Source organism: Psittacula echo (genome assembly GCF_963264785.1).
Source record: "Psittacula echo genome assembly, chromosome: 2".
Taxonomy (NCBI): Eukaryota; Metazoa; Chordata; class Aves; order Psittaciformes; family Psittacidae; genus Psittacula; species Psittacula echo.
Genome location: NC_137737.1, coordinates 60,779,937 through 60,803,099, shown reverse-complemented (window position 1 = coordinate 60,803,099; position 23,163 = coordinate 60,779,937). Strand labels below are relative to the sequence as shown.

Sequence of the window (23,163 nt, the reverse complement as noted above, 5' to 3'; positions counted from 1 at the left end):
AAAGGAATGGGGCAGAGATCTCCTTGAGCTCCCTCTTCCAGCAAGCCCATGCTGGAGCAGTACTAAGGTTGTGCACCTCCAGCCTACGATGTCCTGGCTTTAGAGGCTCACAGCTCCCACTGGAGCGAGCCAGAGCTCATGGACCAACATGCTGAGTGAAGAGACAATGGGAAACTGCACAGAGGGTGGGACAAGCAACAGCAGCTTTGCTCTGCAAACTTGCCTGCTGCTTCTTCACATCTTGTTGACCCCAGGAGGATGCTGACTGTGTACAGAAGCCTGTACTGTGTACCAGGCAGACAATGGCAAAACAGTGTTCTAAAGTAAGACCAAACCAAAGCATGAACTTTGCACCTCCAGCAAGCAGGGCTTGCTCAGCCACAATGAGCCACAGACCCTGAAGCAGGCCAGAGAGGCCATCCCCGAGCTTGGGCCTCCAATATGAGCCATGGTGGCAAATGCTAACCACCCTGACTAGCTGCAGTCTCTATCTGGCTCCAAGCCCCCTCCGTTGCTCCTCAGCGAAGCCTCAGAAGGCTCCCCAGCAAATCACTGAATCACAGAATCAGCTGGGTTGGAAAAGACCTTTAAAGATCACCAAGTCCAACCATTACCCTAGGTCTGCCAAGTCCAGCACTAAACCATGTCACTGAGGGCCTCATCTACATAGTTGTGAACACTTCCAGGGATGGTGATTCCACCACTGTCCTGGGCAGCCTGTTTCCGTACCTGACTATTTTTCCCCAATATCCTCTGGAGCATCTTGAGGCCGCTTCCTCTTGTTCTATCACTTGGAACTCGGGAGAAGAGACCAGCCACCTCCTAGCTCCAACCTCCTTTCAGGTAGCTGCAGAGAGCAGCGAGGTGAGGGGCGAGGACACCACCACAAGCCCTCAACCTCAGCTACTCCCCTGGGAATACGGCCACCGGGCCGGCTGCTGCTGGCGCAGCTCCTGCTGGAAGCCGCTGGCAAGCAGGAACAGGCCCCCCGCCGCACGGGCAGGGCCCGGCCCTCCCTGCCCGGATACACCCACATTCCCCAGCCATGAGCGCAGCCTCCCCTCTCCTGGGAACCTCCCGCCACACAGCCAGCACCCGGCCCCGGGCACCCCAGCCAGCGGCAGGCCCCCCGGGAGGAGCACAGAGAGCAGCAGCGCCCTGTCCCTTTGCCTCGAAGGCAGCCTCGGCCACTCACCCAGAGCCTCCAGGTCTTTCCCCAGAACACGGCGAGCCCCGGGGATGAGGGGAGCTGGCAGGAACAAGCCCCCTGAGCTTCCTGTGTGGCAGCAAGGCTCAGGCTGCCAGCAGCGCTGCTCCTCCGCTGGTCCCTGGAGCCCAGCCATCCTGGACAGCATCCTGGGCACAAAGCTGCTCCAGCAGCCGCTGCTTGGGGAGCATGCAGATTCCTTGGGGAGCCCACCAGCCCCATGTGTCCCTCTGGCACATGAGCCAAGCGAGGGAGCTGCCTCCAGAACGACTGGGCTCCAGAGCAGAGTGATGGAAACCTGAAGAGGCTCATAGGGGCCTGAAAGCGGCTGCCCTGCCTCCCCGAGCGCAGCAGGTCCCAGCCAGCCCAGCCCCAGCCCCATGTGTGCAGGCCAGTGCTCAAGACCTTCAAAGCCTATGGACGCTGTTCTCGCTCTCCAGACCCTGCCCAAAGACCCGACAGCCGCTTCAACTCCCAGTCCCCATCATGTGCCCAGTCCCCATGGGGGTTCTGCCTCTGTCCCCCTGTCCCATCACTCGGGATGCCTATGCTCCACAGGCTGCCCCACACCCAGGGAGCACAACCATGATCTCAAACACACGCTCTCACCTCCACTTGGCCACAAGGCAGACCCCGGCAGCCCATCACCCTGACAGAGCCTGGTACCAGGGAGCTGCTTACATGAAGGAGGTGCAGGCACATTCCTGTGCTCCACAAAACCCACCCTTGCTGCTCCACACCTCCGCTCTGGCAATCTCCCAGACAGTTCAACCCTTGCTCCGGAGCCCACTAACAGGACCCCTCCACCCCTCCCATGCAGCTTCAGCTCCTTCTGCTTCCTCCGGGACGCAGCACACGGCTCAGCTCTCCCTGCCCTTGCTGGTATACCACTGGGGCAAAAAGGACATGGGACACGTGTGCTCAGCTCCCAGGCGTCCAACCAGCAAGAGAATCCAGACACTCAAGAGAAGCTGTGGCTGCCCCATCCCTGGCAGTGTTCAAGGCCAGGCTGGACAGTGCTTGGAGCAACCTGGTCTAGTGGAAGGTGTCCCTGCCTATGGCAGGGGGTTGGAACTGGATGAGCTTTAAAGTCCCTTCCAACTCAAACCATTCTATGATTGATCACCTTCAGCTAGCCACGCTGCAGCTCCTACAGCACCAACAACAGTGGTGGTGCCCACAGCTCCTGGAGTATGAAAACAGCCCCATGAACGCTCACGCTACCTTGCTACAGCTGAGCTTTGCTAAGTACAAACCCCAGCGAGCAGGAACAGGCCATAGCCACCCATCCCTACAGACTCCACAGGTGCAGGGGGGCTCTCACCAGACCAGAACCGCTCCTGCGCTCACTTACCCAGCGCTCGCAGCGGACCACTGCCCATGAGGACAGGCTCGGCGCCACCATGGGGGTTATTGGGGCACGTGCTGCTGGTCCCGCCGCGCTCTCGCCTTCGGAAGCGGCTTGTGAGTAGTTTCCAGAGTCCCCCGGGCTGGCCGGGGTCGGTGTGCAGCCTGCCCCCGACCCTGGCCAGCTCTGGATAGAGCAGGTCCCGCTTGCTGGGGCAGGTGTGCAGGGAGCTGGCATCCCCCTCGCTCTTGGTGCGGAGACGTGCGGGGCGCAGGAGCCCCCCTGACTCTGACCTCCGCAGCTCGTGGCCCCGCCGCAGACGGAAGCTGAAGCTTTTGCGCAGGGAGCTGAAGTTCTTCCTGGGGCCGGGGCTGCTCCAGCCACTGCCCCCAAAAAGATTCCATCGGCGGCTACCCCACAGGGAGCCCCCGCGGAGGAAGCCGGGGCTCTCGGCGCTGTGCGGCTGCCGGGCCGAGGGCAGGAAAGTCATGCTGCTGGGGCGCGGGCGCTGCGCCCCGTCGGCCCCGTCGAGCAGGAACGCTGTGCCCTCGGCCTCACACTCTCCCGCTGGGTCGGGCTTGCGGGGCGAGCGCAGCCTAAAGAAGTCCAAAAGGCTGCCGCGGGCCCTGGCGGGGGGCGGCGGGGACAGCAGGGCCCCGGCTGCCAGCCCGTTCCCCGCCGCACAGAAGCTCTTGGGCCGCCGCCGCTGCTGCTGGGCGGCTTTGAGGGCGGCCTGCACGGCGGGGACGCCTTGCAGGTCCAGGGACTCGCAGACGCTGACGGCGCGGCGGGGGCTCGGCCGCGGGGGACCCCGGCCCGCCTCGCTCCAGCGCCAGCCCTCCGCCATCGTCAGCTGCGGGGCTGCCCCATGGCCCCGGGCCCCCCGCCGCTCTGGGCCGCTGCCGGTGCGGGCGGCCGGCCCCGGGGAGGCGGCGCAGCGGGGCCCCGTACGCCTCTCGCTGCCTGCCGGCTCCCACGCCGCGCCGGCATGCCCGGGCCGCGCTCCGGCGCGCCGCCAGCGCGGGGCTGGGCCCGCCCCGGAACGGGGCCGGAGCTGGGGATGGGGCCGGGGCCGCCCCGCCCGGCCTCGCCCTCTCCTCGCCGCCGCGGGCACCGAGCCCCGGGCGAGCTGGCGCTGCCCTTCACCCGGTGCCGGCACCGGGTGGCGGCTCTGCTGCAGCCCCGGGGCAGGGCCCTGTCACTGCCCGGCCGCTCGGTGCTCGCAGCGGCGGCCTGCGCTTTGCAACGGGGAGCGGCGGCGCTTCCCGGCCGGCCCGCACCCGCCACGCCGCGGTGCTCGCCGCCCGGCCCGGACCCAGTCAGGCCAGCACCGAGCGCCGGGCAGGGCTGTCCTCGGCCAACCGCGCCGCCCGGCTGGGCCGGGGACGGTCAGGGGCCGGTCTGACCCAGGAGCGAGCCGCCGCCGTCACGGTGCAGGGCAGGCCGTGCCCGCCAGGGGGCGCGGCGCTACCGCTCGCCGCTATTGCCGGTCGCCCTCGCGCGGCTGCGGGGGGCAGCGCCGGGGGCCCCGCGGGGCCGGCACCGAGACTCACACTCACACTCACACAGGCGCTCACACACACACACATACACACACGCGCTCACTCACACACGTGCTCACACACACGCGCTCACTCACACACGTGCTCACACACACTCCACACACGCGCTCACACACGCTCACACACACGCGCTCACACACACACAGACGCGCTCACACACACACAGTCACACACACACGCTCACACACACACACGTGCTCACACACACGCTCACACACACGCTCACACACACGCTCACACACACAGACGCGCTCACACACACACGCACACACACACACGCTCACACACACACACATGCTCACACACACAGACACGCGCTCACACACTCACACACGCGCTCACACACTCACACACGCGCTCACACACACGCTAACACACACACGTGCTCACTCACACACACACGCTCACACACACAGATGCGCTCACACACACGCGCTCACACACACATACACAGGCGCTCACACACACACACGCTCACCCACACACGCGCTCACACACACACATACACGCGCTCACACACACACACACAGAGGCGCTCACACACACGCGCTCACACACGCGCTCACTCACACACACGTACACACACACGCGCTCACACACTCACACACTCACACTCACACACACACACACACACACTCACACGCTGGGCGGCCCCGTCCCCGGCAGCAGCGGAACCACCTCAAGTGGAGTTCTGCTCCCAGCTGGCTCCATAGCAAAGCCTCTTCCTCCATCACATGCTCCATGGCTCAGCTCTGGCCCTCCTTCCAGGTTGCTTCTTCCAGAGCCCCCCACTGCAGCATCCGCTCCATCTCCTCCACAGCACCCTCAGCCGTTGCTGCCTACAGCAGTCCACATGGGGCCTCCTCCTCTCTTTTCCCAATGCATTTTCCCTTTCCCTGGCTTTTCTCCCTCCCACTCTGCGATCCCTCTGGGGAGGGGATAAAAAAGATGCTTGACTCTCCCTTGATTTATTTTTCACATTACTTTTATCTTTCTGAAAGCTCTGCCTGCTAAACCAGACTTCTACCTCTCAAGGCCTCTCCAGGAATATCCTCATACCAGCACCTCCTTTTTTCTCCCTCCTTATCCAGTCTTTACTGCCTTGACTCTTCCAAAATCTCACCATCTTTTTGGACTTGCCCTCTCTTCGATCCCTCATCCTCCTTCAAAGTATGTCCCCACCATTTTCCTTGAGCAACACCCCATCTCCTGCAGTTCTCTGTGGATGCACCCAGACCCAGTCATTGCCCACAGCTAAATCCCACCTCAACACGAGGCACTACCAGGTTCAGCCTTTCCCCCTCTTCCCACGGCACAGCCAACACCTCAGCCAAGCCCCTTCTTCTCTCTTCTCCATCCTCCCCTAAGCACACAGGTTCCACCATCGCCTCCCCTTCCACCATCACCCTGTGGCATAAGCAGAGCTGTCATGCAGCAGCCTCCTCCATTGGCTAGAGGTCCTTCTCTTCTCTGGACTCAGTGGCACTTTCCAGACAGCAAAATCCGTGCACTCTCCCAGCTACAAAGTGCTGGGCACACGGAGCAGCTGCCCACTCCGAGGAGCAGCTCACAGGTGCCTGTCCCCACACTGTGTCAGTGCTTCTTGGGCAGTAGACGGGCACATCCAGTTCCCCTCCCTCCCAAGCCAACGGGCACCAACGTCTGAATGTGAGCAGAAGGCGCGTGACAACCCGCCAAAGCCACAGCTCTGCCATCTGTGCCAAGGTCACAGGAACACACGAGCTGCCAGACTGGATCTGACCCTCATCCACATCATCTGCTGTCCTGTCTCCCAGGAGCAGCCGCACTGCAGCGAGGAGCGAGGAATTCTGCAGAAAGCAATCATGAGGGAATGTCTTCCATAGAGCACCGAGCACCAGACGAGCCTGGCTGCGGAAACGTCAGAACCGATCACACAGATGTCTGTCAGGAGCGATCCAGACACAGGTAACGAGCCCGTGGGCAGGGAACTAGACCAGTAATCTCACAAGCTCCTTCCCAACTATGCTTTGCACAGTTCCGTGCTCCCAGAGACTGGAAGTTGCTGCTGTAATGAAGCGGGACCATCTATATTCATCCCTTCCCAAGATCCTGGGTTTAACTTTTCCTCTGACAATGCCAGATGGTACACCTTCTATGTGAATCTCATCTTTTTTAAACATTCTGGCAAGTTCTGGGCTTTCGGTATCACTGAATCACAGGAATATCTCCTGGAAGAGATGATGTACCACACACTCCGCTACCGAGGCGGGACGAGACGCGTGTGGATCACCCTGACAGGCGTCTGTCTGACCTGTCCTTCACAGCCTCCCTAAGCCAACAGCAGCACTGCACCATCCTCACTGCTCACACTCCTCCTCCCACAATCCTGTCCGGATCCCCTTGCCTGCACACAATGACAATTACTTCTGCAGTAACCGTATAAGCTGTGCAGGAGCGCAGGCTTCATTCTTCCCCACAGCCTCAAACGTATTGGGAAACAGACAGCGCTCCCCACAGCTCTCAGTGTTTCCTTCCCTGTCCCACCGAGGATTGCATTTGAAGAGCTATTAGTGGGTTTAATGCACTCCCTTCAATCCTCTACACTTTGTCTACTACCTTTTTCTAAATGCAGCGCCAGAACCCAGGCACAATACTCAGCTGGGGCCTCCAGCAGCACTCAGAAGAAATACATGTACAACATCCATATGGCTACATCCCAAAAAGATATTGGTCTTTACTACAGTAACAACATAATGGTCCTTTTATCTAATTAGCCTGTTACGAGGCAAAGGTCTCCACATGCTACATACATTGATTTGATCCCTTTGGCATTATTCCTACAGAAAGAACAAAAGACATAAAATAGAATGAAACGGAGCCTCGGATACGACGTGTGGTGGCAGAAGACTGCAGGGAGGGTGCTTAAACCTAAAAAAGGTCTTAAACCCCACCAGATATCAACAGCACGTGGACTCTGGCTGCCTCTTCAACCAGTACGGCTGAAACAGTGACTGGTGGAGGAACTGTTCTGAGAATGAGACCAGGAAACCAGAAACCACCAGTGTTTAAAAACAGCCACCACTGAAATATGCCCCACACACCTTTAAGCATCTCTTAGGCAGTTTACTCTATGACTATACCAGGTTTGACTGGTGCTGTGTGCATATCTAATGCAAATGGGAGGTTGCAACTCCGTTGCCTGGCAGGAAGGCGGGTGCTGGAGTCCCCTGTGCCACGCGGAGCTCCGGAAGCAGATGAGCTCCAAGAGCTGGGATGTAACAGGGACATTGTGCTTTTGCAATCTTGACCCAGGGCAGGTGCCTGGGGACAGAAGCAAGTTAGTCTCTTACCAGTGCTTTTATGAGTCACACTCATGTTCCAAATATTATGGCAATGAACATCTGGCTTAGATTAACAAAAAGCCATGAGAAGCTAAACAACAGCTGCACTGGAAGACAGTCCCAAAGTCAGGGAACTTTCCACTGCTGGCTGGTCCCCAGTGAGAAGCTCAGGGTGGAGTCCTGAAATGGAAAAGGAGTCTGAACCGTGACTGGTCAAACACCCCACTGCACTCCTCCAGACCTAACTGGCACTGGTATTTCTGCTCCAGCTGTCCGCAGATCCAGAGGTTTTGCTGCAAGGGGACATTCAGCCTGGAGGATGGGATGGATGCATTCACTGTCCCACCTGGGTTTGAAGGTGCTGTTGCTCTGCACAGGGGCCCAAGGCTGGGAGACTCACTGCAGCAAGCCACATGGGCAGCACAGATGAGGGACTGGGACTGCAGCGTCTGAAACACCTCAGCAGTTGGGGATGGAGAGGTTCTCAGCACAGACAGAACTGCAAGTTCTCAGCACCCTGGCAGCATGCAGATGCCAGTAGCAGACTAGGAGGTCTAGACAGACATCAGCCAGCCCCGGGGACCGACATGCACGCACACTGTGCCTGCAGCGGGGCCATGCGCAGGAGACCAGGCTTAGTGCCACTGCCCAGGCCAGGCCGTGGGATGCCCAAGGACCCCCGGCACACGCAGTCCAGCCGGACCCATGTGATTTCGGCGTGAGGCTGGAGCAGCAGGGCAGGAGGGCTCCATGCAGTGACACCGGCTGAGCCCATCCGCAGCTGCAGGAGCACCCCGAGCGCAGTGCCAGGACCGCGCCGGAGCTGCCAGGCTCTGCAGATCAGCTCCAGCCGGCTCGGCCGCGCACCAGGAATACTGATGAGGCTCTGCCCAAACCGGGAGCATCCGGGAGCGCGGGCTCCGCTGCCTGGACATGGGGTGCGCAGCGCCGCAGCCCCGCGTCACAGCCCCGCTGCCAGCGCGTCAGCAGCGCGCCACAGACGTCCTTCGGGAGGCGGAGGTGAGGGCAGACCCCACAGGAGGAGGGCGAAGGAGATGGAGGCGTTTCCCCTGACCCCGAGCAGGGGGACCCTGTTGAGAGCTGAGTTCAGCCACAGCCAGGCTCTGGGCTCTGGATGCTCAGCGGTGGGGCTGATCATCCAGCATCCAGCACAGCCGGAGATGTAAATCAAACAGCTCCACCGCAATAACCCCTTCTAGTCACTACAACTAAGCCATTCACAAGAGACAACATCCCCACATCTCCACTGACAAAACATCCAGCAGTCCCCTGCAAACCTCCAGGATCTTAGACTGGAGAAATGAGGCACTGCTCCACATCTGAGCTCTGGTAAAGCCCTCAGTTCCCTGCCCGTACCCCCCCCCTTGCAGCCCTGGAGCCCTGGCTTGCCGTGGCCTCTTGAAGAGAGGCAACTCGGAGCAGGCTGGTGCCTACAGTTTCCATGGCGAGAGGAGAAGCAGGCCCAGCCAGCAAAGAGTTAACAAAAGCCAGGAAGTAAACAGAAAAGGCACATGAGAGCCTGATTTCAGCGTCAGCTCTCTCCCTCCTCCCACACACGCTGCACACCCCCGGCTCGAGTCCTGCCTGCAAACCTGCCACTGCTGATGAGGAAATTACCACTTTCTCCCCACTGGGATTCACAGTGATGAGGCAAAACCACCTCCTTCCTGCACGCCATGAGGTCATGCCCATGTCACCCAAACCTCCCCACACCACGCACTCAGGACATGGGCACTCTCTTGCCCACCAAGGGAAGCTGAGCACCAAATCACTGTCATGCTGCAGACCCCGCAGCCCCATGCCAACACACACTACAAGACAGATACAGAGATGGCTCTTCCTAAGCCACTCCATATCCCAGTGCCACAGGGAAGCCCTGGAAGGTAACACTCTGAGATGTAATCTCCCCGGCTATCTTCCTTGTGTAATAGAAGATCAAAGCAGTGATCACTTTGCTCATTAAACCACCCCCCAGGCACTTGTGCAAGCAGGGATGTTAATACCAGTGTCCTAAGTCTCAGCCTCTGCTTAGCTGCAGTTAGGCTGGTACCTCCACTCCAAGCCAGCCTCACCAGTGCTGGTACCAGGCTGTTCCCAGGCTGCGCTTACACAGTCCTTTGTGCTCCTCACCACTGGAGATGCTCAAGCAATGGCTGCAGGTATGAGCAACGTGATTAGGCTAGGTACTGTGAAATACCCTCAGTATTTTGAAATCCAAAGACAAAAGCCCATGGGAAAAGTTGGGATGAAGACTAAAGGAAACATCTTCATGTCCTCAAGCTCAACCCTTGCCCTGCCTTTGAAATCCTTTCCATAATCATTGAATCATAGAATGGTTTGGGTTGGAAAGGACCTTAAGATCATCCAGTTCCAACCCCCTGCCATGGGTAGGGACACCTCACACTAGATGATGTCACCCAAGGCTATGTCCAGCTCACCTTGAACACTGCCAGGGATGGAGAATTTAACACTTCTTTGGGCAGCCTGTTCCAGAGCCTCACCACCCTTACAGTAAAGAGCTTCTTACTTACATCTAACTGGAACTTCCCCTCTTTAATCACTGTTTACAACAGCGAAAATCCTCCAGCTTATTCCAGAGCAGTAGAGGAAGGAGAAATGAAGAAGTTTCCCAAGGAGGGAGCAGCACAGGGAGCAGCTCCTCTTGCTGCTTCCCCATCAAGCAGTGGGCTCAGAGTGGTGCTTCCCAGCCTCACTGGCAGGGATGGAGCATCAGGACACCCACACAAGGCACTGCGTGAAGTGGGGAGGGAACAAAACCCTTCCTAGGTACCAAGAACCTCAAAAATCAAAGAGTCCTGCCCCACAACCAGGCAAACCACGTCTTTTACACGTGACTGCACCACTGTCACCGCCGCACGCCCTGTGGATAAGGGACATTGGTACACCTATGTGAAAAGCCCCCACCCTGCCAGGTCTGCACTGACTGGACGGATCCCCGTCCTCAGGGCCTTATCGTTCCGTTGCACATGGCATTGCTCAGACACCGCAAAGGAAACGCACCGGAATTACAGGAACAGCAGACACCGGCAGACGGTAAGAGTGGGAAGGCACTGTGCTCTGCAGAAAGGAGAGAAGCCCAGAATCCCAACAGGGATGTTCCCAGCAGAGCTTCCCAAAGCTATCCGACGCCAGCCCTCTCTGAAAAACATGCAGAACAACTACACTGTAAGAAGCCATGGAAAGGTCCTGTCCTCCCCTGTTCCCTCCAGGCACCTGCTCAAGAACAAGAGAGGAGGTAAAGGAAGTAGTTTTGAAACACAAGCTAAAAAGCCAGACTGATAACAACCTGAGATGCTCACATGGAACTAAGCATCCCAACAAATGCCTTCAAATACCATTTTACCTCATGATTCCACCTTGTCATCCTCCCAAGGAACAGCTCAGTGACTAAGAACATCAGCACACAAAGGCAGAGATTGTTTTGCCACAAACAACAAGAGTCAGCGGTGAGAGCAGCATAAGTAAACTCTTCTGTATCACACCTGGTGCAGGGTTAGCACAACACTCTAGCCCCTAAAGTTCTCTAGAAAAGAGAAAAATCAGCCTCCTCCCTGCAAAACAAACCCTGGAGTGTTTTAGTTTAAACTCTCACCAACAATTGTTTTAGAAAAGGGGATGCAACTCTCAGGATGCCAAAGAACGTAGATGTCACCTAGCATACAAAACTAACATTTACAACAACATGGTGTCGATGAGAATACACATTTCATTAAACCCACTCACATCTTCAGCTGGTGCAACAAGGACCTTGGAGCAAGCCAGAGCCAGCCTGCAGCCTGCAGCACTGCGGCATCCTGCAGCACGTGCCGAGCTAGAGCCCTCGCTTCAGGCTGGACAAGCGCAGACATCTCCTCCTGCTCCTGCCTAGGTACAAGTGTCCCAGGCTCCGGCACCATAAGCCCGGAGGCAGGATTCCTGCACAGGTCTCCACCAGCATGACAGCATCTCCTCCCTGCCACACGCGGCTCACTCACCGGGGCACAGGGCAGCTCCTTTGATGATCCATGGATGCTAACAGTCAAGTTCAGTTCTAATCTCATTACCTGACTGCCCATTACCGAGCTTAACTTTAGATGGCCATCCAAACATGCACCAAGCCATGCGATCATGAGCCTCAGCCGACGGAAAACTGTAAGGTTATTTGCAAGAACATGAACTTCAACAAAACATTGCATACAGTGAAAAGGGAAAGACATCACTAACATGAGAAAGGTGGATATTAGTGCACCAACTGTGACGTTTTCATCTACAGATTAAACAGACCAAGTGCTTTCAGGGCATGGACCTGCCAACACTAAACTTTCAGTACCTCTGGTTGCTTATATCAGGGAAAACAGCTGAATTTTTCACTGCAAAGCGCAGGCTGTGACCCAAAACTGCCTTCATGTCCAGGACACAGGAGGTGGCAAACACAACACTGGTGCTGCAAAGCAGGTCGGGGAATCCTGGGAACTGCAGACCAGTCAGCTAACATCCATGACATGAAGATCAGCGAAAACAATGATGAGGAACAGAGCAAGCAGAGACAATGCAGAGATACATGCAATCTCCGGGAAAAGAATCAGTAGGGATTTTGCCAGCAGCAGTCACACCTCACAGAAAGACATCACCTCCTTTGAATGGTGACCAAAACCATCTGAACTCAGGAGATGCAGCTGGTCCAGCTGCACTGTGGACATCCAGCAACAGCCTGACCAGGTCCCTCCACCTAGAGCTTTCGAGTTTCTCTGGAAGAAGGGGAGCGGGTCGAGGAGCAGCACTGGGATTCAAAGACAGCCATTCAAAGTCCATGGAGGACAAGACGAGCACCCTGACAGCACAAGCAAAATGGGGTGCTGAGGCAGCCATTCCTGTCCAGTCACATGGCCCTTGGCTGTGACGGGCAGCTCGGCCACAGCCAGATGTGTAATGGCATGGAGGAGGGAGTACAGGGAATGAGAGGGAGCACCATATAAAATCCATGCTTTACCCCCACCTTCAATGCCATGTTCTGGTCCCAGCTCAGCAGAAACACAAAGAGCTTCCATGAAGCAGAGGAGGATCTATCAGCCTAAGGAGGAGAAAGCTAAGGGGCGAGTAAGACTCCCGGTCCATGATTTGATCTCCAGGGCACAGGTAAGAAAGAGAATCTTCCAACAGAAGAACTGAGGGAAGTCAGATTAAACTGACAAGTTTCAAAACAAAGGGAGGCATTTGTTAGGATAGGAAAGGATAGGATAGGATAGGATAGGATAGGATAGGATAGGATAGGATAGGATAATGACTAGACTAGACATACCATGCTGCCAGGCTGTGGACTCTCTGCCACAGGGCGTTGTGGATACTCAAAGTTCACCCAATTCGAAAGCAATTAAACCAAATCACAGAAGACAATCTAACCAGCACTATAAGATGTGAACCCTACCACTGGCACAGGAGTCCCTCAGCAACACACCACTGGATGCTGGGTCAACCAGGAAGATATTACTGTAAGCTCATCTTGGTTTCATCTGGTTCCTGTGACATTTGCTTTCAGCCAAAGAGGAGATGAGGCTAAACCAAACTTCGGTCTGAATCAGCATAATCTTCCTTAAAGAGACCCTTGGTTCCTCTGCTCACCCCATAACCCATTTCTGCTCCCATTTCCATCAAAGTCCTCTTCCCCACAATGGGCATCATACAAAGGGTCCTGGAGGAAACCTGTGCCAAGCCTTACACCAGGACACTGCTGTCTGCACATCACATACTCTCCCTATATAGCCTACGGCTTCACTTGGCATTTTGATGCCAAAGCGCCACTCTAAGTCTCTTGCTTCAAGAAATACCAAAGCCTAAACCAGCCCAGGCTATGACTTCAGGGTGAACGGTGCAGTACAACTTGAAGGGAAAATAATACCAAGTAAGAGGAAATTCCCACTGAATTTTATTAGCCTGGCACTCTAACTACACTTTCTCTGTAAGCCTGGGAGCCTCAGACTCAGCTTCTTCCAGGTAATGAGTTCGTCAAATACCTCTGGCACTGGGGATCATCCTTCCCTCACAGCAGCAGGACAAGGGCGAATGGCTTCAAACCGACAGAGGGGAGGTTTAGATCAGATGTGAGGAAGAAGTTCTTCCCTGTGAGGGTGGTGAGGCCCTGGCACAGGTTGCCCAGAGAAGCTGTGGCTGCCCCATCCCTGGCAGTGTCCAAGGCCAGGTTGGACGGGGCTTGGAGCAACCTGGTCTGGTGGAAGGTGTCGCTGCCCATGGCAGGGGGTTGGAACTGGATGAGCTTTAAGGTCCCTTCGAACCCAAACTATGCTGTGGTTCTATGACCATGATGACTTTCCAAAGGATGTCAGAGAGAACCCAGCACCCTGCTGCTGTTTGCAGCTGGCAGTGAGAGGAGGTGACAAACATGGGACCAAAGACACATTTAGCTGTGCTCTATTTTTCAATCTCACTTTAGTGTAATCACTGCCAGTGTTTTAATTAAGATGTTTACCATGACAGTCTGCGAGCAGACACTGACTGCACTCAAGAGGTAACAGTTATTTTGCAGATCAACTCCTGGGCTCTCAGGAATGACCAGCAATGATTCAAGCAGCTCTGGAGCCTGCACCATTGCTCCAAGAATGGGAAGAATAACCCTGCTTTCTGGCTAAATTGTAGCTTGCTAATCAAGCCTTCTGCAGGGGTAACTAGCCCAGTCTTTCATGCACTTCCCTCAGTGGTTTCTAGCCCTAAAGCAGCTCTCTTCCCAGCCAACTAAATAAACACAGCAAAAACATCACCAGTGAGGCAAAAGCAAGAACACCCCCAGCCCAAGTCTCAGCCCAAAGTTACAAGCCACACTTCAGAGACCCACCAAGTGCCAGGACACTGCCGGGGCATTCCTACATTTCCCTGGGGCATCAGGGACGGAGGGGACATGCAGGTGTTGCAGAGGCAGCAGCCTGGCACAGCTCTCCAACAGACAGCAAGCAGCTCAGGAGCACCAGCAGCCCCCCAGCCTGGTGCTTTGCTCTTCTCTCTGCATCTGCCCGGCAGCCAAGAAGCTTGGGGAGCAAACACAAATGCCTCTGAGATCAGTGCCCACCCCATGACACCCAAACCAAACCTGCACTGCACTGCAAACCAAAGGGTGCAAAACCCAGCTCACTGTCAGCAACCATCAGGGGCCAAGGCCCTTGACTCAGCCCTGGCTGCTGACCCTCCCTGTTCAGCAACCTCGGCAGTGCCCCCAGGACAGGCAGTGGGAGAGGGGGGCTCAGCAGCACCGGGCAAAGCTGCCCCAGCCAGGGCCAGCCCCACAAGGAACCCAACTTACCCATGCAGAGCAGTGCCACCAGCCAACAGATGGGGACGGCATCAGGCTGAGAAGAACACTGGGACACAAGGAATATGATCCAACCCTCGCCCACCTGCCTGCCTGCTGATCTGCAGACCCATCCTTGTTCTATGGGGCTGCTGTTTCACCCAAACAAAATGTGTCCAGCACTAAAGGGGAAGACCTAACCACCCAAGAGCAGACAGCTATGACACGAGGAAAGGAGGCAGCCCTCCCTGTGAGCTACCCAGAGCCCCTTTACGCCCCGGCACAGCACCCAGCTGCCGATAACCTCCACTGGGCTGATGGGAGGGGACCCCACAGATGCTGTCCCAGATGGGCTGACGGGGCCATCCACGGTTTTATCCTGAGCTCATGATAATCCTTAATCACCTGTGGGCTGCAATGCAGCAGCAGGAGAGGAGCTCCGTATCCTTACACTGATGGAGTGCTTGGGAGCTGGACACCATCACCAGCAGATGAATGAGGAGCTACCACAGCCAGCACCCAGAGAAAGACCAAAAGGGTACCAAGGGCCCTCCAGTTCTTGCAGGTGAGCTCCCTTTACAGCACCTCATATCTAGCACAGCTTAGGCAAGTGCATTGGAAGGTGACTGAGATTCAAGGGGAAGAGCTCGAGAGGCAGCAGCGCCCGCCCTGCTGTTGCCCACAAGACCTTACCTGGGGCCTGAGTGTGCATTTTCATCCTGCGTAAGGCAGTGCTTTGTGGAAAATATACAAGCACATAATTAAACATTGCATCAAAACTCGTATGCAAAAGAGCCCAAATTAGGATATAAAATGTAAATTTTCCCAAGGTTGGCTTTTGGAACCAAAGTAGTATCTGCTGGGGTTTAGTGCAGTTTTCTTGCGAGCCATTTCGTATGCCTTTTTGTTTTATGCAAAAAAAGATTAAGTTTTATCTAACTGTACCAACCCTTTTCGCATAATCCAGACAGCTTGAACTACAGAACTGCGGAACCATGACACAGCCGCTGCCAGCTGAGCTGCGGAATTGGATGCTGGTCATTGGATGGAGACTGCAACCCAGGAAAACTGGTGATGCTGCTACAGCCCCCCAGCTAGTGTGCTCCTGCTTTATTCCCTGTACACGCACCAGCTGCACCAGCCACAGTGTGCCAGGAATTCCACCCAAGTACCTCCATTCCACTGCCTGCATCCCTGCTCTGCAGCACCACTGCTCCTGCGTAATGCCAGGTGTCCAGCTTGCGCTCCTGTGGCAGGAGAGGCTCCACAGTGTGCGGGTCAAGCCAATCACCCAGCAGGCAGACCCCTGGAGCAGCCTCACCATGCCATTCGTCTCCATCAGCACATGCCATTATACGCACCAGCACCCAGGCGAGCAGAGCTCTGTTTGACACAGGCATTTCAGGTTTCTCCCCAAGGCCTCTGCACAAAGACCAAGCCATCATCAGACAGATTACAAAATAAAGAAGAAAACAAAAAACCCAAGTCACACACAGCAGAGGGTGCTGGCCTCCTACCCGCATTCTCATGTTCTCACAGTCCCCCAGAGGCTCCTACGGCAACCACAGATGCCTCAGCCTGGGGACGGCTCATGCTCCCAAGGGAAGCATGCACCCAATGGTCCCCATGGGAGGGAGCAGCCTCCACGTTGCTCTGCCCCATCTCACACCCGCTCTACGAAGTCCCAGAGGAGCCTGACAGGTCCCTGCTGCCTGACCGCAGAGATGCGCACAGGAAGGCTTCAACCACACTGGCACCCATGTGAACTTCCCGTGTGGTTGGGGCAGGAGGTGACAGCTTTGGTGCCTCTCACCATGCCAAAACTGGCTGCTGTTTAGCAGCAAGGACACCAGGATAACCAGCCATATCGAACCGTACGTCGGGCCAGCAGAGGAATTTGCTGTGTTTGAGATCCCTCTTTGAACCTGCACCCCATGCTGCTGGTGCCTCGACAGTCCCACACCAGCCACCCAAAATATCCCTGGCACCCGTGCCGCAGGCAGCACGCAGGACATCCTCTGTCCACTAACCTCCCACCAACCCGCTCCAGGGACTGGAGAGAAGAGATGTATCTATGCCCCCCTTGCCCCTGAATTACTGCCCTCACTTCTCCAAAACACGTGTCTTATTTACAGTTGGCATCTTTCAACTTCAGCCTCTAATCACCCGTGAAAGGAAGGGACTGCTCCCCTAATTGTGATCAAATAACCTCTCAACAGTCTCTGTGACGCAGGAGGGCTGCTCAAGTCCCCTCCTGTGGGTACATGCCACAGGCCAGCCACCAACTCACGAGTCTTTCTCAATCCCCCTGATTTCCCAATGTTTTTCCAGCGGTGTGCACACAGCAGAACCAGGCACTGTCCCAGCCCAGCCTCTACTTCTCCCACCAGGTTCCCTACAGATAATCACATACACAGAGAATCCACGCTACCCCTTCTGTCCTCAGCACTGCGCTGGAAGCTCATTTTCCACCAAGAAAAGAGCCCAGTTCCTCACGTCTCCCCAGCCCTGGCTCTCCAGGCAAGTCCCTCCCTCTCCTCCACCAGATTCATCCACATCCCTCACTGCTGGGATTCCTCCCTGTTTTACCACTTTACATAATCTTTATTAATTCAATGACCATTCCAGGCTATTTTTTTCCAGCAATCAATACAAATGCTTAATGCTACAAGGTGAAGAACAGCTCCCACAAAACCCACCACACACCCAGCTGCTCAGATACCAGTTTTATTTACAACTACACACCAAGGTCCTAATTCTTACTCCATTTTACTGGTTTCTTGTTGACCGTAGGCTCGTTTCTTCATCAGAGTTCACTCTGTCCTAAACCAAGTATCATAAAGAAGTCTAAACATCTTATTTCATTATTAATACCTGTACCTAATCACTCTGTGCACAGAAGGTTGTCATCAGCGTTACGGAACACAAATCCCATCAAACATGCTACTTGGCACTCATTTCCCCTCCTTTAATTCTTCATTAATTCAGACTGTGTCAGCCACTGTGCTCTTTCCCAGGGATCGATATCAGGCTAACTGTATCATAAATACCTGAGTCATCCCATTTATCCTGTTAGAGGCTGGCACAGCATTAGCCTGCTCCAGTCTCAGTCATCCTCTCATGCAGGAGCCACCAAGAGGCCAGAGAGCTCTGCAGCAGCTCCCCAGGGCTCCTGGCTGTAAGCTACCCAGAGCTGGGAATCTTCAATACCCGATTGTGGTAGCTGCTGCCCAACCTGAACAACCATTCCAGGGAAAGCATTTCATCTCCTCAAGCATGGGATGAAAATGCTTATACTGCATGGCTACCAACAACCCGTGCACTTTAGCCAGCCATGGACCAACACTGCAGTTAAAAAATAAACCTCATAATTCCCAATAGCCACTAACCAAGTTGCATGCAGACTGCTCCTTGCATCTTATTCCTTCAGTTCTCTCACTTGCAGTCTTGGCTTACGTTCCATAATATCAACTTTTTCTCCGTTAACAATTAATTCTATGACAGTCTTAATTGTTCAGATGTGCCACCTCTTTTGTATGCCAGCCTGAATTCTGAAACAGCGCAGCCTTCTTCATTAATTGTGGGCTTTGGGTGTTTTGGGCACAAACAAGACATTCTTTAGAAATGAATAATGATTGCTTGCATTTGCTATTTATGTTCTTTCCCCTAAGTACTTGGGCTCATTATTTATTTATTTCTTTTAGCTCTGTGACATCAACCGTTCTAAAACAAACAGTAACCTGCGAGTGCCATCACCAGAAAGAGCACTGCATCCCTGCTCAACCTTTATGGAGGGAGAAGGAGTTGGGGTGCTGCACTGTGAGAGGAAGGAGCAGAATGTCCTGCCCTCCATTACCCATCCGGGGATGATCCAGTACTGAGGACAGGGCTGGCTGGATGACTCCAGAGAGATCACTCTGGTGGAGGTACAGCAGGAAACACTGCTGGGAACCTCCTCCAGGAATGCCCAAGGCTGACACTGGACTGGTACCACCAGAAACGCCACAACACCAAACCTGGCAACTTTGCCATCCACTGTGCAGTGCTGCTCACATCTAAAACTGCAGCATGATCAGAGCACCAGAACACTGCCTGGCATGAGCAGACAGATGCAGTGCAAATGCGGTGCAGTGGCAGTTCCCACCTCCACCTGCTGTCTTCGTATCTTTCAATGTGGTTGGTGCTGCACTGTTCTGGGGCCAAGTTGGGAATGAACAGCACTGAGTCACCGAGGCTGGAGGAAGAGTGATACTAGAGAGGAGAGAAACCACTGCTCCATGACAAAATGCTTCTGAACAGCATGCAGGGAGGTTTGGTGGAGGGAATGGGGATACCCAGGGCTGGATGCTCACCCTGGAGAAGAGGCTGAGGGAACGGGGCTGGCTCAGCCCAGAGAAAAGCTGTTTTCAGCTCCTCATCACTCCCTGGGGTGCTGGGCATGGACTGAGCCCTGACTCTTCTTTGAGCAGGCAGGCAGACTATGGCAGGCATCCAGGCAGGGTTGGCATCACAGTGAATACTGATGTGCTACTCAAGGGCCACAGTGAGCCATACTTCAAGGACTGAGGCCCTCCCATTCTCTGCATCTGCCCTCAGCTGCCCTTCAGCTTTCCATCGCTGTGGGCGCGGACTGAGCAAGCACACCAGCTATCTGCTGCCTGGAGAGATCACTGCAAAATTCGGGAGCTCCGGGTACTGAAGCACTTACGAAGGCAGGTGTGGATCCTTACACTCAGAGCTCCCCTTTCCCCTGCACTGAAGTTATCAAAGCAAACACACATACAAATACAACCTTCACTCCATCTTTAAACATCTTTGACATCCAAGGTCTCCTTGGCCAAACGACAAATCCTCCCTGAGCCAAGGAGCTGCACCGCAGGCTCTGGTGCAGGCTGGGAAGACCTTAAAGCAGGAGAGATCTGCAGGGAGCCACTGCTCAGCTCTCCCTGTGCCTCCACCACTAAAACCTGCCCCTTGTGTCAGGGAACAGCAGCACCAGAGACCACAGCATGTTCCCCAGGGCCACGGCTTTCCTCCTTGGGAGAAACCCGGGCTGAAAGGATGCACAGCTCTTGGAGAGGGCACATAAAAGCCACTGGAAAGGAACCGCAGTGGTGGTAGCACCTCCAGGACCAGGGTGCAGTGCACAGCAGGACCCAGCTGCAGGTCCCATAGCACAGCACTGCCGGAAGAGCAGCAACAGGAAACCTGCCCCGGCCTCAGACACGCAGAGGAACAGGCAGCTGGTTGAAAGGAACTTCAGAGAGAGGATGAATTACATCAGGCTCAGACAAAAGGCTCTGGTTCACAGAGAGACCTTTGCTCAGACGGATGGAAGGAGCGAGTCTCTCGGCAGGCAGCACGCCCTCATTCTGCTGCAGCTCAGGCTGTGGCAGCCCCACAGCTTCAGGAAGAGGAAGGTGCTAGAACAAGTGCAGTGTTTGCAGGTAAGCACAGAAAGAACAAAACCAAAAGACCAGATCAGCTCCAAAGTATGAGTTAGGATAGCAGAAACTAAGAGAAAGCATTGTGAAAGGGCCTCAAAATCCTGAGCAACTGGGTGACAGAACAGTAGGTGATCAATGTTAAGTGGCATACTCAGGAAAAAAAAAGTACTCTTATTTTACATACACAATAGGAACTCCAACTTCTTACCACTCAAAATCTGAAGGTTATTCTAAACATCTCTATGAAAACATCAGTTCGCTGCTGAGCAGCAATCAAAGAGCAGAGTTCTAGCAATTACTAGGAGGAGGATGAAGAACAAAACAGGGACCACTGCAATGCTCTCGCCCCGATCCACAGCGTGCCCATGGCTCACAGCTGTGCACCGCTGGACTGCTGCTCCTCACCCTCCCCAGCGCTTCTGACCCAGATCTCAGAAACAGATAGAAGAGAACTAGAAAAGGTACTGAGAAGGGCAGAAGCTGATCAAAAGGATGGAACAGCTTCTGTACAAGGAGCCTGAAAAAGGAAGATGGCAAAGGGGGAATTAAGTCTTCCATGTCAGGAGAAGAAAGCAGGCAGCCACAAGGGAACAATTTGTTCACTGCTTCTCCCAAAACACAAACTAGAGGACATCAAATCCAATTAATCAGCAGGCAGGTTCAGAGCAGAAAGAGATCTATTCATATAAACCATCAGTAAGCTGTAAAACGCCTCATTGAGAGATGCAGTGATGCTAACACGCGCTCAGCAGATGATGAGGCAAATTCAAGGACAAAAGCTCAGTGCAAGGCTACGGAAGCACAGAGACAGTGCTTTGGGCTCGGGAAATCCGTGTCAGACAAATGGCTCCATGCTGGGAGAACGAATGACCAGCAGCCCTGCTCACATCCTGGCCCCTGGGCACAGGCTGGGTGGCAGCAGAGGACAGGGTGATGATGGGCTGAGAAGCCCAGGGAGCCCCTTTCATGATGGCACTAAGAGTGGACTCGCCTCTCTTTTCCCCTGTGGGCCTCTGCGTGTGCAGGGCTGCTGGCAGCATGTGTGATTTCGGCTGTCAAATAGTCACCGCAGCAGCTGAGAACAGGGGCCTGCAAACTTTGCCAAACTAACTATTCAAGCTGAAATTTTCCATGCTTGCTCTCTGCATTAGGCTGGTATTTTTAGAAGTTTCAGCAAAAGCAATTCAGACATTTCCAAAAATGAGGTTAGGGAAAAATAAGGTAGCTTTGCCAAAGCTGTACATTTTTCCAGCTTTGACCAAGTTGCTTGAAGAGCTGATGCACCTCCACAACTCAGAGACGGAGCAGGATCTGAGCAGCTGGCTCAGGGTCACCCTTCGTGCAAGATGACTTTTGCAGTCTATGAATGTGATACGAACTTGGGGGGGAACAACCCTTTGAGAGCTGCTGTTCACAGTTCTCTGTTTATACTGCTGGATGCAAAGAGACCTCTTGCTCTTATCATAGAGTCATGGAACGGTTTGAGTTGGAAGGGACCTTAAAGATCATCTATTTCCAACTCCCTCTTAATTCAAACTAATGCAGAAAGAACCAACACCAGGCAAGCGATCCAGCCTTTGGCTCCCACACGTCAACAGCTCAAGCCGAAGATGCACAAAAGCCTCCACTTTAAGCTGGGCTTCGCCAAGACAGGCTGCAACAGCGCAGTTTCTATCTTGATCTGCTAGATGGCTTCCTTGCTGACAGCCTAATGAAAAAGGAATTTAAAAATACAAAGAAATACAAAGGCGCTTTTGATTTTAGCACTTCTCAATTTTGAGTGCTTGATTTATAATTTTATCACTGTTGCTTAAGTTTATTTGAATGCAATCAAGTTGTATTAGAGATGCAGCCAGGCTTTTCAGCTGACATCAAGGACTCCTACTGAATCCTCTATATTTTGTCACTGATAACAATTACAAAGACAGCAGAGATCATCCCTTTGCCATTTAGCTGCACAGCACAGGTTAGAAAAACCCACTCAATAAATCCAGCATCAAAATCATCTCCTGTACCTGAGACAGCGTGGACTTTGCTAAGAAACACCAGGCTTTCACTTGAGGCCTTGCAAGTGTTTACTGCATCTGTAGCGAAGTTATTCCAAGGGTTACTTACTCCCTGACAAAAATGAGTACTTTAAAGTTGAATCTGTGTAGCTTTGGGCTCTGCCCAATGGGTCACATTCTCTCTTCAGCTTCTAAATTGATCTGATTGCTTTTAAACCCTTTACTATTCTATTAGCCATTTCCCCCAGGCTTTAAATGATTTTATGGTGCTTTTTTCCAACTACTCACATTAATAAAAAAAAAAATAGACATCAAAATTCCATATTGTACCTGGTGATGGTCTTGTCAAAGCCATAAAATCATTAGCCCGTCCTTCCATGTCTGCAAGGTAAGTTCCAACCCCCATTAGACACCTGTATAGCAGGGCCCCACAGAGGGTCTCTCCCAAATTACCACAACAATTAGGATCTTGCACAGTCTAAACACAGCCAGACTCAAACACATCTTCTGCTGGGCTTTAAATGATTTATCATTTTATGTAATCCCTGGGATGAGCTGAAAATCACTGAGGTATTTGTTTAATATCTTTCTTACGTTGTATGGTGAATAAAATACTGTGCCAGCTTTAAAACTGCTGTGGCTACAGGAAAGGCAGTAAAGGTAGAAATACAGACAATCTGATTCAGTAACTGAGTGTTTATATGGGAGAGTTTACACAGAAGTTACACTTGCTACATTTCTGTGATGTCTCAGCACCCAGAGGACAAAGGAGCAATTCCCAGGAAGGAACAAGACTCCTCTTCCCTTCTGACAATGCACCTCCACCCACAGGAGACCAGGGCAGCTGGAGATTGCACTCCAGATCAGCCTGAAGTATTGCCTTGGACACAGAAACAGGAGAAACACCAAAGCCAAGACACTCAGCAAGGCAAGGCAGTGGGAGGACCAGGGA

The 23,163-nt window shown here is 54.0% G+C and overlaps 1 protein-coding gene across 5 annotated transcripts in view; it reads right to left on the bottom strand.

The window, feature by feature from the left end:
• AGAP3 (ArfGAP with GTPase domain, ankyrin repeat and PH domain 3) overlaps positions 1 to 23,163 on the bottom strand; it is a gene marked incomplete at its 5' end in the record, with an annotated part of 134,417 nt that overhangs the window by 91,945 nt on the left and 19,309 nt on the right. The window contains one exon of one of the 5 annotated variants that reach the window (XM_080639554.1): positions 2,562 to 3,402. The exons of the other annotated variants lie outside the window; for them this stretch is intronic. Within the exon in view, the coding sequence (XP_080495680.1) occupies positions 2,562 to 3,402 (841 nt within the window). Of the gene's footprint in view, positions 1 to 2,561; positions 3,403 to 23,163 lie in introns of those variants that run through there. 5 annotated transcript variants of the gene reach the window in all.